This window comes from Musca autumnalis, unplaced genomic scaffold (assembly GCF_047663935.1).
Source record: "Musca autumnalis isolate F117 unplaced genomic scaffold, ASM4766393v1 scaffold_3, whole genome shotgun sequence".
Classification (NCBI taxonomy): domain Eukaryota; kingdom Metazoa; phylum Arthropoda; class Insecta; order Diptera; family Muscidae; genus Musca; species Musca autumnalis.
This window is the reverse complement of record NW_027411866.1, coordinates 235,177,641-235,192,594: the sequence shown is the minus strand read 5'-3', so window position 1 is coordinate 235,192,594 and position 14,954 is coordinate 235,177,641. Positions and strand designations below refer to the sequence as shown.

At 37.1% G+C, this 14,954-nt stretch overlaps 1 protein-coding gene across 1 annotated transcript in view; it reads right to left on the bottom strand.

The window, feature by feature from the left end:
- The window catches only part of LOC141399121 (uncharacterized), a 189,347-nt gene that overhangs the window by 71,361 nt on the left and 103,032 nt on the right, over positions 1–14,954 (bottom strand). The window contains exon 3 of the mRNA XM_073977263.1: positions 12,591–13,442. Coding sequence (XP_073833364.1) covers positions 12,591–13,442 — 852 coding nt within the window. The remainder of the gene's footprint in view (positions 1–12,590; positions 13,443–14,954) is intronic.

The following is a 14,954-nucleotide window of genomic DNA, read 5'->3' as shown; positions in this document are numbered from 1 at the left end:
GGTTTAATTTTTCATATTATTTAACCTTCCGGTGGTCATTAAAGTGGTATTTTTGGTCCCTTCTCCTATAAAATGTGATCGTATCAGATCAGAATATTCTACAAATTTGTTCGCCATAACTTTTTACTATAGGCCCTAGAATACGCCAAAACACTATATCTTACCTAAACTCCAGAATCATGCAAAATTAACAAGTAACAAGTAAAAAGTCGTTAAGTTCGGCCGGGCCCAACTTTTTATACCCTCCACCATAAAATAGTCTTAATTAAAATGGAATAATTAGGATCCTTTTACAATTTTAGGTGGAACAACTTTTCGATAATGGTTAGACTTCTACTGCCTCCCGCTATTGCTTAAATTACACTGTGAACACAAATGTTGCGACAGAGATAATTTCTTTTGGAGATGAAAGCCCTTGGTGTGTGTATATTAAAAATCCCGAAGGACAGATGCGCCGTGATTCGAACTTCCGCGTTATGGCGTGATGAAGTTTTTGCAAGAGACCCTGTAAGCCATCATGAATTAGCATTATATCTTTGTTTGTTGTTTTTGTAGAGCACTTAAGCAACAGTAAACAAAGATATAACGCTAATTCTTGATGGCCCACCGGGTCTCTAACAAAAATTTCATCACGCCATAAGGCGGAAGTTCGACGCACGGCGGATCTGTCCTTCGGGGTTCATAATATACTCACCAAGGCCTTTCTTCCCCAAGAGGAATTTTCCGTGCCCCAGGCTTTCACCTCCATTTTGTTGCACAGTGTTATCTGATCTAATCTAAAAAAAATGTGTTCAGCTAGGTGAAAGGTACCACCTACGGAGCTATATCAAAGAGTCAACCTATCATTAAATTTTTTGGCGGAAAACTTTTATAGCTGCAGGGAACATCAAGAGTCAAATTGAGGGTAGTTTCATCAAAACAATGTAGACCCTCAAAAATGGACCCATGTTGACGAATTTTAGTGAAAAAATTTCGTGACCACTGAAAATTCCCGAAAATCGGGAGGTACAGTTATATGGAGGGATATACCAAAACATGGACCTATATTGACGATTACTTTGAATTGACAAAATTGTAGCTAAAATTCTCAAAATACCGATCATTACAGCTAGTTCGGTTAAAAAATGCAGCTAAAATTCTCAAAATACCGAAAATCGGGAAATACCGTTATATGGGGGCTATATCAAAACATGGACCTATGTTGAAGATGTTTGGTGGAGATGTTTCATGACCACTGAGAACCTCAAATGTCAAATTGCAGATATTTCGGTTACAAATTGTGGCTAAAATTTTCAAAATACCGAAAATCGGGAGGTACCGTTATATGGGAGCTATACCAAAACATGGACCTATGTTGACGATGCTTGGTGGAGATATTTCATGACTACTGAGAACCTCAAATTGCAAATTACAGCTAGTTCGGTTAAAAATTTTAGCTAAAATTCTCAAAATACCGAAAATCGGGAGGTACCGTTATATGGGGGATATACCAAAACATGGACCTATGTTGACGATGTTTGGTGGAGATGTTTCATGACCACTGAGAACCTCAAATGTCAAATTGCAGATATTTCGGTTACAAATTGTGGCTAAAATTTTCAAAATACCGAAAATCGGGAGGTACCGTTATATGGGAGCTATACCAAAACATGGACCTATGTTGACGATGCTTGGTGGAGATATTTCATGACTACTGAGGACCTCAAATGGCAAATTACAGCTAGTTCGGTTAAAAATTTTAGCTAAAATTCTCAAAATACCGAAAATCGGGAGGTCCCTTATATGGGGGCTATACCAAAACATGGACCTATGTTGACGATGTTTCGTGGAGATGTTTCATGACCACTGAGAACCTCAAATGTCAAATTGCAGATATTTCGGTTACAAATTGTGGCTAAAATTCTCAAAATACCGAAAATCGGGAGGTACCGTTATATGGGAGCTATACCAAAACATGGACCTATGTTGACGATGCTTGGTGGAGATATTTCATGACCACTGAGAACCTTAAATGGCAAATTATAGCTAGTTCGGTTAAAAATTTTAGCTAAAATTCTCAAAATACTGAAAATCGGGAGGTACCGTTATATGGGGGCTATACCAAAACATGGACCTATGTTGATGATGTTTCGTGGAGATGTTTCATGACCACTGAGTACCTCAAATGTCAAATTGCAGATAGTTCGGTTAAAAATTGTGGCTAAAATTCTCAAAATACCGAAAATCGGGAGGTACCGTTATATGGGGACTATACCAAAACATGGACCTATGCCCATATCCTTTGGGATATAAGCTGGTTGATCACTAGGAACCCTAAGTGCCAAATTATAGCTAATTGAGTCTGCAAATGTGGCGAAGAACGTCAAAATACCTCAAATCCGGAGGTACCGTTATATGGGGGCTATACCAAAAAGTGGACCGATATAGCCCATCTTCGAACTTGACCTGCCTATGGAAAAAAGACCCTCGGGTGCAAAATTTCAGCACTCTATCTCAATTATTGCGGACGCTAGAGTGATTACAACAGACGGACAGACAGACGGACAGACGGACATGGCCAGATCGTCTTAGAATTTTATCCTGATCAAGAATATATATACTTTATAGGGTCGCAAATGATTATTTCGATGTGTTACAAACAGAATGACAAACTTAATATACCCTCCATACTATGGTGGAGGGTATAAAAAAGTGTCAGTCGGCTTTGCCGACAGAGGTATACCCTCAGCCAATGTGAATTGAAACTTTCATCTACGGACAGAAAGAATGTATTTAGCGTCTCTTCAGAATTTCGTGGCCCTTTTTCAACATTCGAACTTTCCGACAGAAATGTGGATTAGGAATGTTGAAATTTTGTTGGGGAGGTACCCTTAGGGAACACCGATATGGGCCATTTTAGAAGTTAAACTAAATTTTGACAAAATATTAGGAGATCCAAAGTTTGAACAAAATTGGTTGCACCATTTGAGAGATATCGTCCTAACATTTTAGTGAAATTTAGATAAAAAATAGACAAAATTTAGATAAAAAATAGAAAAAAATAAACAACATCGACTTCTACCTCACAGTGAAAAGTAGGCACTCTAAAAGTTTCATGAAACAAAAAGGATTTTTTAGGGGTTCAGCCCTTGGTATGACATCCTTTATCATCCTTTACAGCTTTTAGCCTTTTTGGCAAAAATTTAACTAGATTTTCGGTGCACGATATCTGAATTTTCCCCATCCTTCCCGCAAGGCATTTTTCAGGGTTCCTATACTTTGGATGTTACGATTTTTTATATTTGTCTCCAAAATACTCCATAAATTATCTGTAGGATTCAAATCCGGGGATCGGGGAGGTGTTTGAATCACTTTTGGACAGTTACGTAGCATCCATTTTGGAAAAATATGTGATTTGTGCTCGGGCTCATATATTGATAAAATTGGAATGTTGTCCCAAATCCCATTTTTTCAGCGCCTAAAGACGAAGACCAAATGTTGCACCAAATCGGTAGAACAGTTCGAAAGCCATATGGTGACATAGGGCTTTTAGCACCTTTAGGGATGTTTTCCCAAGAAATATGGACCTGTCCCTGAAAAAACTTTTACCGTCGTAATGGAGGTAGCAAATGCAAATCGCTTCAACAAAAATCAAAGTGATTCGAGAGAAGACCTTAAAGTGAACTTATCCGAAATTTTGTGTGGGAGGTACCCAAAGGAGTGGACAAATATAGTCCATATTCGAACCTGATCTATATCTGGTAGATATGTGCAGAGTATGGATTACATCAGTCACTCCCCTCAAGAGTCATCGTGCGCCTATTTTTTTCCGAAGATTTTTGAATTTTTGTGAGAGAGGTACCTGAAGGAGTGGACCCACATGGTTTATCTTCGAACTTAAACTATGTTTGGACAAAATATTACGAAGGTCAAATTTTGGGCCGAATTGGCAGATCCGTTTGAGATTTATCTTGCGCTCCAACCACTACACACGGTGTCATAGAGGTTTTTTTGCACCTTTCAGGCTATTTTCTCACTAAGTATGGACTTGCCCCTTATGAAACATGTACCGTCGTATGGGGGACAGCGAATACAAGTTGTTACAACAAAAATCAAAGCGATTCGAGAGCAGCTCCTAAACTGAACTTTTCCGAAATTTTGTGTGGGAGGTACCCGAAGGAGTGGACCGATTGAGTCCATATTTAAACTTCATCTAAGTCTGGTAGACATTTCACGAGTTGCAAATTATGGACCGAATCGGTTACTTCCTTCAAGAGTTATCGGACGTACAAATTTTCCGAACATTTTAGAACTTTTGTGGGGGAGGTACCGGAAGGAGTGAACCGATATAACCCATCTTCGAACTTAAACTAAGTTTGGACAAAATATTTCGAAAGCCAATTGGTTGATCCGTTCGAGAGTTATCGTGCGCTCCAGCCAGCCTGACAGACAGAGGGACGGACGGACATTGCTCAATCGACTCCAAATTGTCTGAAACACATTTCGTCCAAACATACTTGGGGTCTAAAACCGTTATTTCGATGAGGTACATTTTGCCCGTATGAAAGTGTATATACCCTCGTTAGCATAAATTCGGAGGGTATAAAAATATACATATGTATGTACCATAAGCTACTATTCTATGAAATTCTGAATTAATTTCAATTCAATTTCGTTATGTCGCACAGATGATTGACTCACAGACTGTATTCTGAGTTTTAATTATTTTCTTATTCTTATTCAAATTTCTAATGTACCTAAGACAAGGAACACTTTTAATATTCCAGTACTGTGGTCAAACAAATCTTGTTAATTTTAAATTGCATTCTCAGAAAAATAAATTCAACCAAAGCTTCATTAAAATGTTAATACATAATTTAGGAAAGAGTTTAAATAAATTATATTACGTAAATTTTTTTTGGCAATGGCTTTCACGTAACTCAGTTGGCGTTACGTGACGGTTTATATGTTTATATTTGGTTGTGTCATATTTAAATATCTTGGTCAAGAATACATAGTTAGATTTTTGTTAACGTTGTTTTTTTTCTTTTTTTTTTTTTTGTATAAAAAATGGAAAAAGCAAAAAAAAAAAAATGAAATCAAATAATAAAATATCTTTGGATATAGATATAAAAAAATTAATATTTCCAACACGTTTTCTCCATAATTGAAAGAGAATCTATCTGTGTGTCAGTATCCAAGTGAAATAAACATCAGGTTTTACAAATGATGCTAACTACGCGGAATTTTAAATCAGGAAGGAAACCAAAAAAGAAAATAAACAAGTAAAAAAGTATCAGTCGGCTTTGCCGACAGAGATATACCCTCAGCATATGTGAATTGAAATTTTCATCTAAGGACAGATCAGATGTATTTAGGGTCTTTTCAGAATTTTGTGACCCTTTTGGGACATTTCAACTTGCCTTTGAACTTAGAAGTTAAACTAAATTAGAAGTAAACTAAATACTAGGAGATACCAAGTTTGGACTAAATTGGTTGAGCCGTTCAAGAGCTTTTTTGACATTTTAGTGAAATTTTTTTAAGTACTGGGGGAAGTACCGGATTGAAATTTAATTAGGACAAAAAATGACGAAGGCCAACTTTTGGGAGCAAATCGGTTCATCAGTTCAAGACTTATCTCCAGCCACTACATATGGCTAGAGGTTTTAACACTTTTCGGTGTGTTTTCTCAAGAAGTATGGATTTACTCTGAAAAAAAGCTTTTTATTGTCGTAAAGGATGCAGCGAATGCAAGTTGGTTCAACAAAAATCAAAGTGATTCGGGAGCAGGCCTTAAAGTGAACTTATTCGACATTTTGTCTGGGAGTTAGCCGAAGCAGTGGACAAATATGGTCCCTGTTCAAACTTAATCTATGTCTGATATATGTGGTAGAATGCGTAAAGTATGGACCAAATCGGTCGCTCCCTTCAAGGGTTATCGTGCGCACATTTTTTCCGAACATTTTTCAACTTTTGTGGGGGAGGAGTGGGCCGATATGGCTAAAATATGTATGGGAGCTATATCCAAATATGGACCTATTTCGATATAATTTCTAGACCGAATTCACGTCTTCTGTGCTATTACGTGAAGGGGTTTAAGGGTAATAATATCCATTATATGGTCAAAATTTAAATGTAACACATGTTCATAAAATTTAAATTAAAAAAAAAATTAAAAATGTATTAAAAAGGTTTTGCCTACAGAGATATATCATCAGTCTGTTTAATTTGCAACACTTTATTCCCAAAAATACCTTTGTATTTAGGGGTTTTTCAACATTTTGGGCGTATGAAAATACAAAAATGTTTGTTAGGATTAAAGTTCAAAATTATTGCGGAGAAGGTACTTAAAGGAATACACCGACATAGTCCATTATAGAAGTGGATATTATTTTGTCATATCTTTTCGATAGATATCGCGCCCATTTCAGTGGGTCATCGTACAACTTTTGAACTAGTATTCTGGAAGCATTAACTTGTAAACGGAAAATATAATATAGCTGTAAACAGGACCGCAACGAACACCATCGGTATACATTTGCAAAAAATCTTCGAACAGACCCTAAACTGCACTTGGACACAAATGATGAACTTTCGTGGGGGTACTTTCCCACCGTTCGGGCTATTTTATCAAGAAGTATGGACTTGCCCCCGAAAAAAACATTTACCGTCGTAATTGAGGCAGCGAATGCAAGTTGCTTCAACAAAAAAAATCAAAGTAGCTGTAATGTGACTGTAAAAGATCTCAGTGGTCGTGAAATTTCTTCAATAAAAGTCGTCAACATAGGCCCATGTTTTGGTAACGGCACCTCACGATTTTCGGTATTTTAAGGATTTTAGCTACTAACTGTAATTTGTCATTTGAGTTTCTTAGTGGTCACAAAAGTTCTCCACTAAAAATCGTCAACATAGCTCTAGCTAATTGTAATTTGACATTTCAGGTTCCCAGTGGTCACGAAACTGACTCATTTAGTTGGTCTATTACAGAACATTTGTTCTACAAGCCGAACTAAAAAAAATTTCCAAACGCTTCTGTTTGTTGCTTTTTGGAATACCGCGTTTTTCCACCTCTTCTTGCATTTGTTTGCTCCATAGAAGCCTTGGCCTGCCAACTCTGCATAAACCGCCATGTGGCCTTTATCTAAACACCTTTTAGTGGGCTCATCATAGCTAATTCCTAGGAAATAGCCTAGCCATCGCAATCGTTGTATCTTAGCCAAAGTAGAATCTGTTGACCAATACAATTCTTCTTCTCATTTCACAAACTGATATTGTTAGTTGTGTTTATGGCGGTGCCGAGGTAAACGGACTCTTTTACTACCTCAAAAATACAGGAACCAACTTCCACACTTGGTCTTCTCGCTGTCTACCGCCAGGCCCAGTTTAGCAGATTCTCATGCGACCTTCTTAAAGGTATCTGTAATTTCTTTTACTGATCGGCCATGATGTCAGCAAGTAACATGTGGCTATTGGTGAAAATTGTACCATTTCTTTTAACATCTGCATCTAGTGTAACCTTTTCCAGCTGAATGTTGGAATAAGTCACATCTGAGGCTGTCTCCTTGTCAGAAACCTTCTTTGGTACCAAACACTTCTGATAGGTTCTTTATTTTAACTGAGGACAGAGTAACAGTGATGTCATTTTAAAAAATCGAATGAGCGTTCCTTGGTATCTTTCATCATCTACGTCACACACAAAACTTCTCCACAAAAAATCTATGTTTTGGTATAGCGCCCACATAACGGTTCCTCCCCATTTTCGGTATTTTGAGGGTCTTAGCTACATTGCTTAATGGAACTACCCGTAATTTGACATTTGAGGTTCCCTGCTGTCACAAAACTTTTCCACCAATAGTTCTCAACATAGGTCCACACTTTGATATAGCTCCATATATAAACACATTTTTATACCCTCGACCATAGTATGGAGGGTATATTAAGTTTGTCATTCCGTTTGTAACACATCGAACTAATCACTTGCGACCCTTTAAAGTATATATGTTCTTGATCAGGATAAAATTCTAAGACGATCTAGCCATGCCCGTCTGTCCGTCCGTCTGTTCGTTTGTCCGTCTGTTGTAATCACTCTAGCGTCCGCAATAATTGAGATAGAGTGCTGAAATTTTGCACCCGAGGGTCTTTTTTCCATAGGCAGGTCAAATTCGAAGATGGGCTATATCGGTCCACTCTTTGGTATAGCCCCCATATAACGGTACCTCCGGATTTGAGGTATTTTGACGTTATTCGCCACATTTGCAGACCGAATTATTTGGAATTATTTGGCGCTTAGGGTTCCTAGTGATCAACAAACTTATATACAAAAGGATATGGGCATAGGTCCATGTTTTGGTATAGTCCCCATATAACGGTACCTCCCGATTTTCGGTATTTTGAGAATTTTAGCCACAATTTTTAACCGAACTAGCTGTAATTTGCCATTTGAGGTTGTCAGTGGTCATGAAATATCTCTAGCAAACATCGTCACAATAAGTCCATGTTTTGGTAATTTGCCATTTGAGGTTTTCAGTGGTCATGAAACATCTCCACCAAAAATCGACAACGATAACGGTACCTCCCGATTTTCGGTATTTTGAGAATTTTAGCTACAGTTTTTAACCGAACTAGCTGTAATTTGACATTCGAGGTTCTCAGTGGTCATGAAACATCTCCACGAAACATCGTCAACATACGTCCATGTTTTGGTATGGCCCCCATATATCGGTACCTCCCGATTTTCGGTATTTTGAGAATTTTAGCTACAGTTTTTAACATTTGAAGTTCTTAGTGGTCATAAAACATCTCCAACGAAACATAGTCAACATAGGTCCATGTTTTGGTATAGCCCCCATATATCGGTACCTCCCGATTTTCGGTATTTTGAGCATTTTAGTTACAATTTTTAATCGAACTAGCTGTAATTTGCTATTTGAGGTTTTCAGTGATCATGAAACATCTCCACCAAAAATCGACAACATAGGTTCATGTTTTGGTATAGCCCCATGTAACGGTACCTCCCGATTTTCGGTATTTTGAGAATTTTAGCTACAGTTTTTAACCGAACTAGCTGTAATTTGACATTCGAGGTTCTCAGTGGTCATGAAACATCTCCACAAAACAGCGTCAACATAGGTTCATGTTTTGGTATATCCCCCATATATCGGTACCTCCCGATTTTCGGTATTTTGAGAATTTTAGCTACAATTTTTAACCGAACTTGCTGTAATGTAAACTGTAAACCGAACTAGCTGTAATGATCGGTATTTTGAGAATTTTAGCTACAATTTTGTCTATTCAAAAATAATCGTCAATATACATAGGTCCATGTTTCGGTATATCCCCATATATAACTGTACCTCCCGATTTTCGGGAATTTTCAGTGGTCACGAAATTTCTTCACTAAAATTCGACAACATGGGTCCATTTTTGAGGGTCTACATTGTTTTGATGAAACTACCCTCAATTTGACTCTTGAAGTTCCCTGTAGCTATACAACTTTTCCGCCAAAAAATTTAAAGATAGGTTGACTCTTTGATATAGCCCCGTACGTGGTGCCTTCCACCTAGCTGAACACATTTTGTTAGATTAGTTTAGATAACACTGTGCAACAAAATGGAGGTGAAAGTCTGGGGCACGGAAAATTCCTCTTGGGGAAGAAAGGCCTTGGTGAGTCGAACTTCCGCGTTATGGCGTGATGAAATTTTTGTTAGAGACCCTGTGGGCCATCAGGAATTAGCGTTATATCTTTGTTCACTGTTGCTTGAGTGCTCTACAAAAACAATAAACAAAGATATAATGCTAATTCATGATGGCTTACAGGGTCTCTTGCTTCTTCATCACGCCATAACGCGGAAGTTCGACTCACGACACATGTGTCCTTCGGGTTTTTAATATACAAACATCATGGGCTTTCATCACCAAAAGGAATTTTCTCTGCCCCAACATTTGTGTTCACAGTGTAATTTAAGCAATAGTGGGAGGCAGTAGGAATCTGTCCATTGTCGAGAAGTTGTTCCACCTAAAGTTGTGAAAGGACCCTAATTATTCAATTTTAATTACGACTATTTTATGGTGGAGGGTAAAGTTGGCCCGGCCGAACATAACGACTTTTTACTTGTTTAAATTTGATTAGGTAATTTAGACATTTGGGGTATCCATGGTGAAAAAATGTGTGTACCTAAAATTATTATTATTCCATTTTTGTTAAAAATATATTATGGTGGAGGGTATAACAAGTTTGGCCCGGCCGAATTCACTTTGATCAATTTCTTATTTATATTGCAGATATAAGGCCGACTAAGAAAGTGTAGCCTAACTTTCTTGCATATTTTATGTTATTACAATGTCGAATTTTTCCAAGAAGAACATAAAGCCTTTTAAAATCTTCATCGAAGAGAACAAGTTTAAATATGGCAATATTATGACATAACCAAAAAAAAAAAACATTGTTCCACAACATCCCATACGGGACAAGGGAGACTTCTCTCATATCAATGAGTGCACCCCGATTCATATTTAGCTCAATGATATGGGACCTACTGTTTATCGCCGAGTCCGAACGGCGTGTCTTAAGACACCACTTATGGAGAAGTTTTTCAAGGCTGAAATACTCAGGAAATGTCGCCAACATTACTGAGGGGTATTTTGCCACCGTTGAAAAAATGTTTTGATGTTGCCTGGCCGGGGAATCGAACCCCCGACCTTCTGCATGCAAGGCGGGCGTGCATACCATTGCACCACGGTGGCACCCAATGACATGACATAACCAATCTTGTTAATTTCAGTTGTTTTTTTTCTGCTAATGTTCAATGGCATTCCTAGAAACAAAAAACAAGTTCCCAAAGTTGCATTAATATTTTGAAAAGGACTTCAGCAAGAAGCATTAAATAAATTGTATTAAACAAACTAAAATCTGTTGGCAGCCCATTCCTCGAAACCCAATTGTGGCTACGTGACGGTTTATTTATTTGTATTATATTTGGGTAGATGCTTTTTAGATGTCCTGCTCAATAAAAAGAACCGTAACCACCATCAGCGGTAAGGTTTTTTGTTAACGTTTTGCTTTTGTTGTTTGTATTGGGAAAATGGAATAAGCAAATAAAATGATATAAATAAAATATAAGCTAAAAATATTACGTTACAATTTATTGGGTGTGGATTTAAATTTCAATATTTTCCACACGTTTTTCCTATAATTGAGAGAAATCTATCTGTTCGTCAGTATCCAAGGGTGGAAACAACAATTGTACTGTTATGCAATCGATGCTAACTATGTGGAATACCTAACAACCTTTATTTATCACCAAAACAGAAAGGTAAAAAATTAACAAAAAAAACACCCACTCAGCAATACTCGTTTTTCATTTGGGTTAAGTTTACATCATTTGCAACACACACATAAATAATTATATTGTGTAACGAAATACAGATAAACAATAAAATATATTCATAAAACGTGCCAAAAGTAGTGCAAATTCATTTTGCCAATAAAAACAACGAAGAAGAGAATGTAATCGAACGGGACGAACCATGTGGCGTATCACATCACCACAACTTTTGGCTTTAACTTTCGGTGAATAAAAATTAATTTTGTAAAAAAGGAGAGACAGCGTCAAACAGGCTAAAAACATTTTAGTTCGAATGAGTGTTTATTAGGGCGATGCCGACACAACAGTTTTGGAACTCCTCTAATCGATGAAAAAACTTGACTAGTTGATTGTTATGGTTAAAATACCAATACTACAAAAATAGGGCCCAAAATACCTAAAATCGGTCATAAAGGCAATTTGGATTTATATCAAAATCTGATCCGATTTGGACGACCCGTTCGAGAGTTATGGTGCGCTCCATACACTACACATGGAACCATAGGGGTTGCTTACAGATTTAGGGCTATTTTCTCAGGAAGTATGGACATGCCCCTGAAGAAACGTGTATCGTCGTAATGGGGTCAGCGAACACAAGTGCCAGCAAAAAATAATCAAAGCGCTTCAAGAGGAGGTTTTAAACTGAACGTTTCCGAAATATTGTGTGGGCGGTATCCGAATGAGTGGATTGATAGAGTCCATATTGGAACCTTTTGTGGGGGAGGTACCTGATGGCATGGACCGATATGGCTCATCCTCGAACTTAAACTATGTTTGAGCAGAATATTGTGAAGTGCAAAATTTGGACCAAATGGGCTATACATCGAGAGTTATAGTGCGCTCCAGCCAGACAGACGGACGAACATGGCTAAATCGCCTCCTAATTTTCTGATACGGAATTCGTCCGAATATACTTAGGGTCTAAAACCATTTTTTTCGATGAGGCAAATTTGGCCCGTATGAAAGTGTATATACCCTCGTTAGCATAAATACAGAGGGTATACAGCGGGAGATATTTGAAATATACAACGACATTTGCGTACATAGTTAAATGTATCAAGTCCCAACTATACGCTGATTAGGTTTTATACTAAAACTTATTTTGATGGAAAGTAATGTGTGAAAGAGTATATTATGTTGGATCACCTACTTATGTAAATAATACAATAGTTGCCATTATTGTATATTGTAGGGAAATAGAAAAAAAAAAAAAACGAAAAAGATAATAAAACATAATAAACAACTTACCACAACAAAATTTAGTGGAAACGTGCTGTTGCTGCTGTTGTTGATGATGATGGAGGTCTTGGTCAGTTTCATGATGCAACAACATTTGGTGTTGATGATAATTATGACAATGGTTCTGTTGCTGTTGTTGTTGTTGTTGAAATAATCGTTGATGTTGATTGCTATACAGCTGCTGTTGTTGTTGATAATGTTTGGTCGATGATGATGGTTGCTGTTGGAAAAAATCGTCTTCCTTCATGGTATTATCCAAATGGGTTTCTTTGTTTAGGCTAAAGTGGCTGCGCATGATGAGTCCGCCACCACCACCATTACCAATGCCAATATTGCCTGCAGCTGTTGTATTATTCAACGATCCCACAGCAACTCCTCCGCAACCATTATGCTTCATGGTGACATTTGTTGTAGTCACTGGACCGTGACGACGCAACGAGAATTGAAATCTTAAACGCGACATAGCCGATGATGACGTCGATGCTAAAGTGGTCATAGATGAAGTTGGTGTTGTTGTTGCCATCGTTGTTGATAGATAAGCTCCTTTATTTATATTGTTGCTGGCGGTGGTCATACTGTACGACGAGCCACCGCCACATTTTGCATGGACCGTAGAATACAATTCATCGCAATTTAATTTGCCATTACAATTGCTGGTTCCACTGCCAGCAGCAGCACCTCCACCAAATATCATGGCCTTTTCAATACGCATTCCAACGTATAATGTGCGTGTTATTAGAGTATAAGCCACGGACAATATAACCAATGGCAGCACAAGCAGAACCAAATCGAGGAAAATATTATACGGCCTTTCGTACGGCAGGGCATAAGATGGCCAGTTCTCACGACATTTGCGATAGCCTGAAATTTAAATTCAAAGGATCATTGTTAGATTAGAAAATTAGCTTGAAGGTAGTTTGCTAAATTGAGACGATTTGTTATATGGTTTTGATAATTCCTTTGTAATTTCGTGTAAATAATCATTGTAAAATTGCAGAATTAATTTTTGTAAAGGCGAATTTTTTGATAATTGGAAAATTTAAGAAAGAAGTAATTGTGGGGCATGTAATATTCCGTTTAAGTTAAACTGAAGAATAGTGTTTTTTAATATTATCCCATGGTACAATAATCTAAAAGGTAGGGCAGGTTCAAAAAAAGAGGCAAAGTTTTCTTTACAGAGCCAGTTTCTGTATATGGTGAAAACCAAAAATATTTTACAAACGATGAATTCGAGTTCACCCATTCAGAATTCGCGAACTGTTAACATATTCAACATAGTATGACTGAAATTCTTTAAAATTAAGTGTTTTAGAAGGAATCCCATAATGCCGACGATTAAAATTAATTTACGTGGAAGCTGTATTGGCATCAATTTAGAAAAATTAGTAAAAATAGTTTGAAGCCAACAAGTTTTTTTATGTTCCCTTACGATTTCTGACTTAGAAAGCCCCAAAGAAAGACTCAAAGAATACTCCATGGGCAACATGATACTAGTGCATGATTTTTCGATATATCCACTGCATCCACCTAAAATTCAGCTGGAATCCTGAAGTTTGAAATGATGAAGAGTAACAAAGATGAACCAAAGGACGAAAAGTACTAAATATAGTACAATTTAGGTTTGGTGAACGGAAATTTGGAATGAGATCACCCTAAAATTTGAGGCCTAATTTAAAATGTCTACAAAAATTTAAATTTAAAAAACGTTTACGGACTGACTCGGGTTCTCGGCGAAACCGCTGAAAATAGAACCTTGAATTTTGAATGTGCGCTATTGTTGTGAAAGCGTAAGATGGACATTCTATCTTTCCATATTAAATATTGTTCATTTATATGTAATTCCCTTTCGGCATACGAAGTAGGGGGCATTTGCTAGTAAAATAATAATAAAAACCGCTATAACTTCTGAGCGCATCAGCCAATTTTGTGATTTGAAAGATTTTTTTTTTCCTCAGCCACGATAGCATGTGCTTGCAAAAAAAAAAATAAATTTTCAAATGGAATTGTAAAGGAAATTTGGTTTTTACCAGGGTATATGCATAAATGCTGAGAGTATAAAAATAGTGTGTTATGCAACATCCACGGTCCTTGATGGAGTTTAATAAAATAGGTTTAGATCGATGTATTTTTTCATGGTTGATAGCAAAATCAGATACGTATAAGAAGTGTATGCACTTTGTGCATACCGTTTTTTGCACACTAAACAGCAGACGAAGCTGCATCTTAGCCGCCATAGAATACTGTCAAATGTGTACAAAATAAAAGAAAAGATTTCTCTGTATTGGTAAACCACATACGAATCAAGTGATTTTGAAGATTTCGCGAATTACACACATTTCAAAATAAACATTGCCTGATACAGTTTTATTTTAT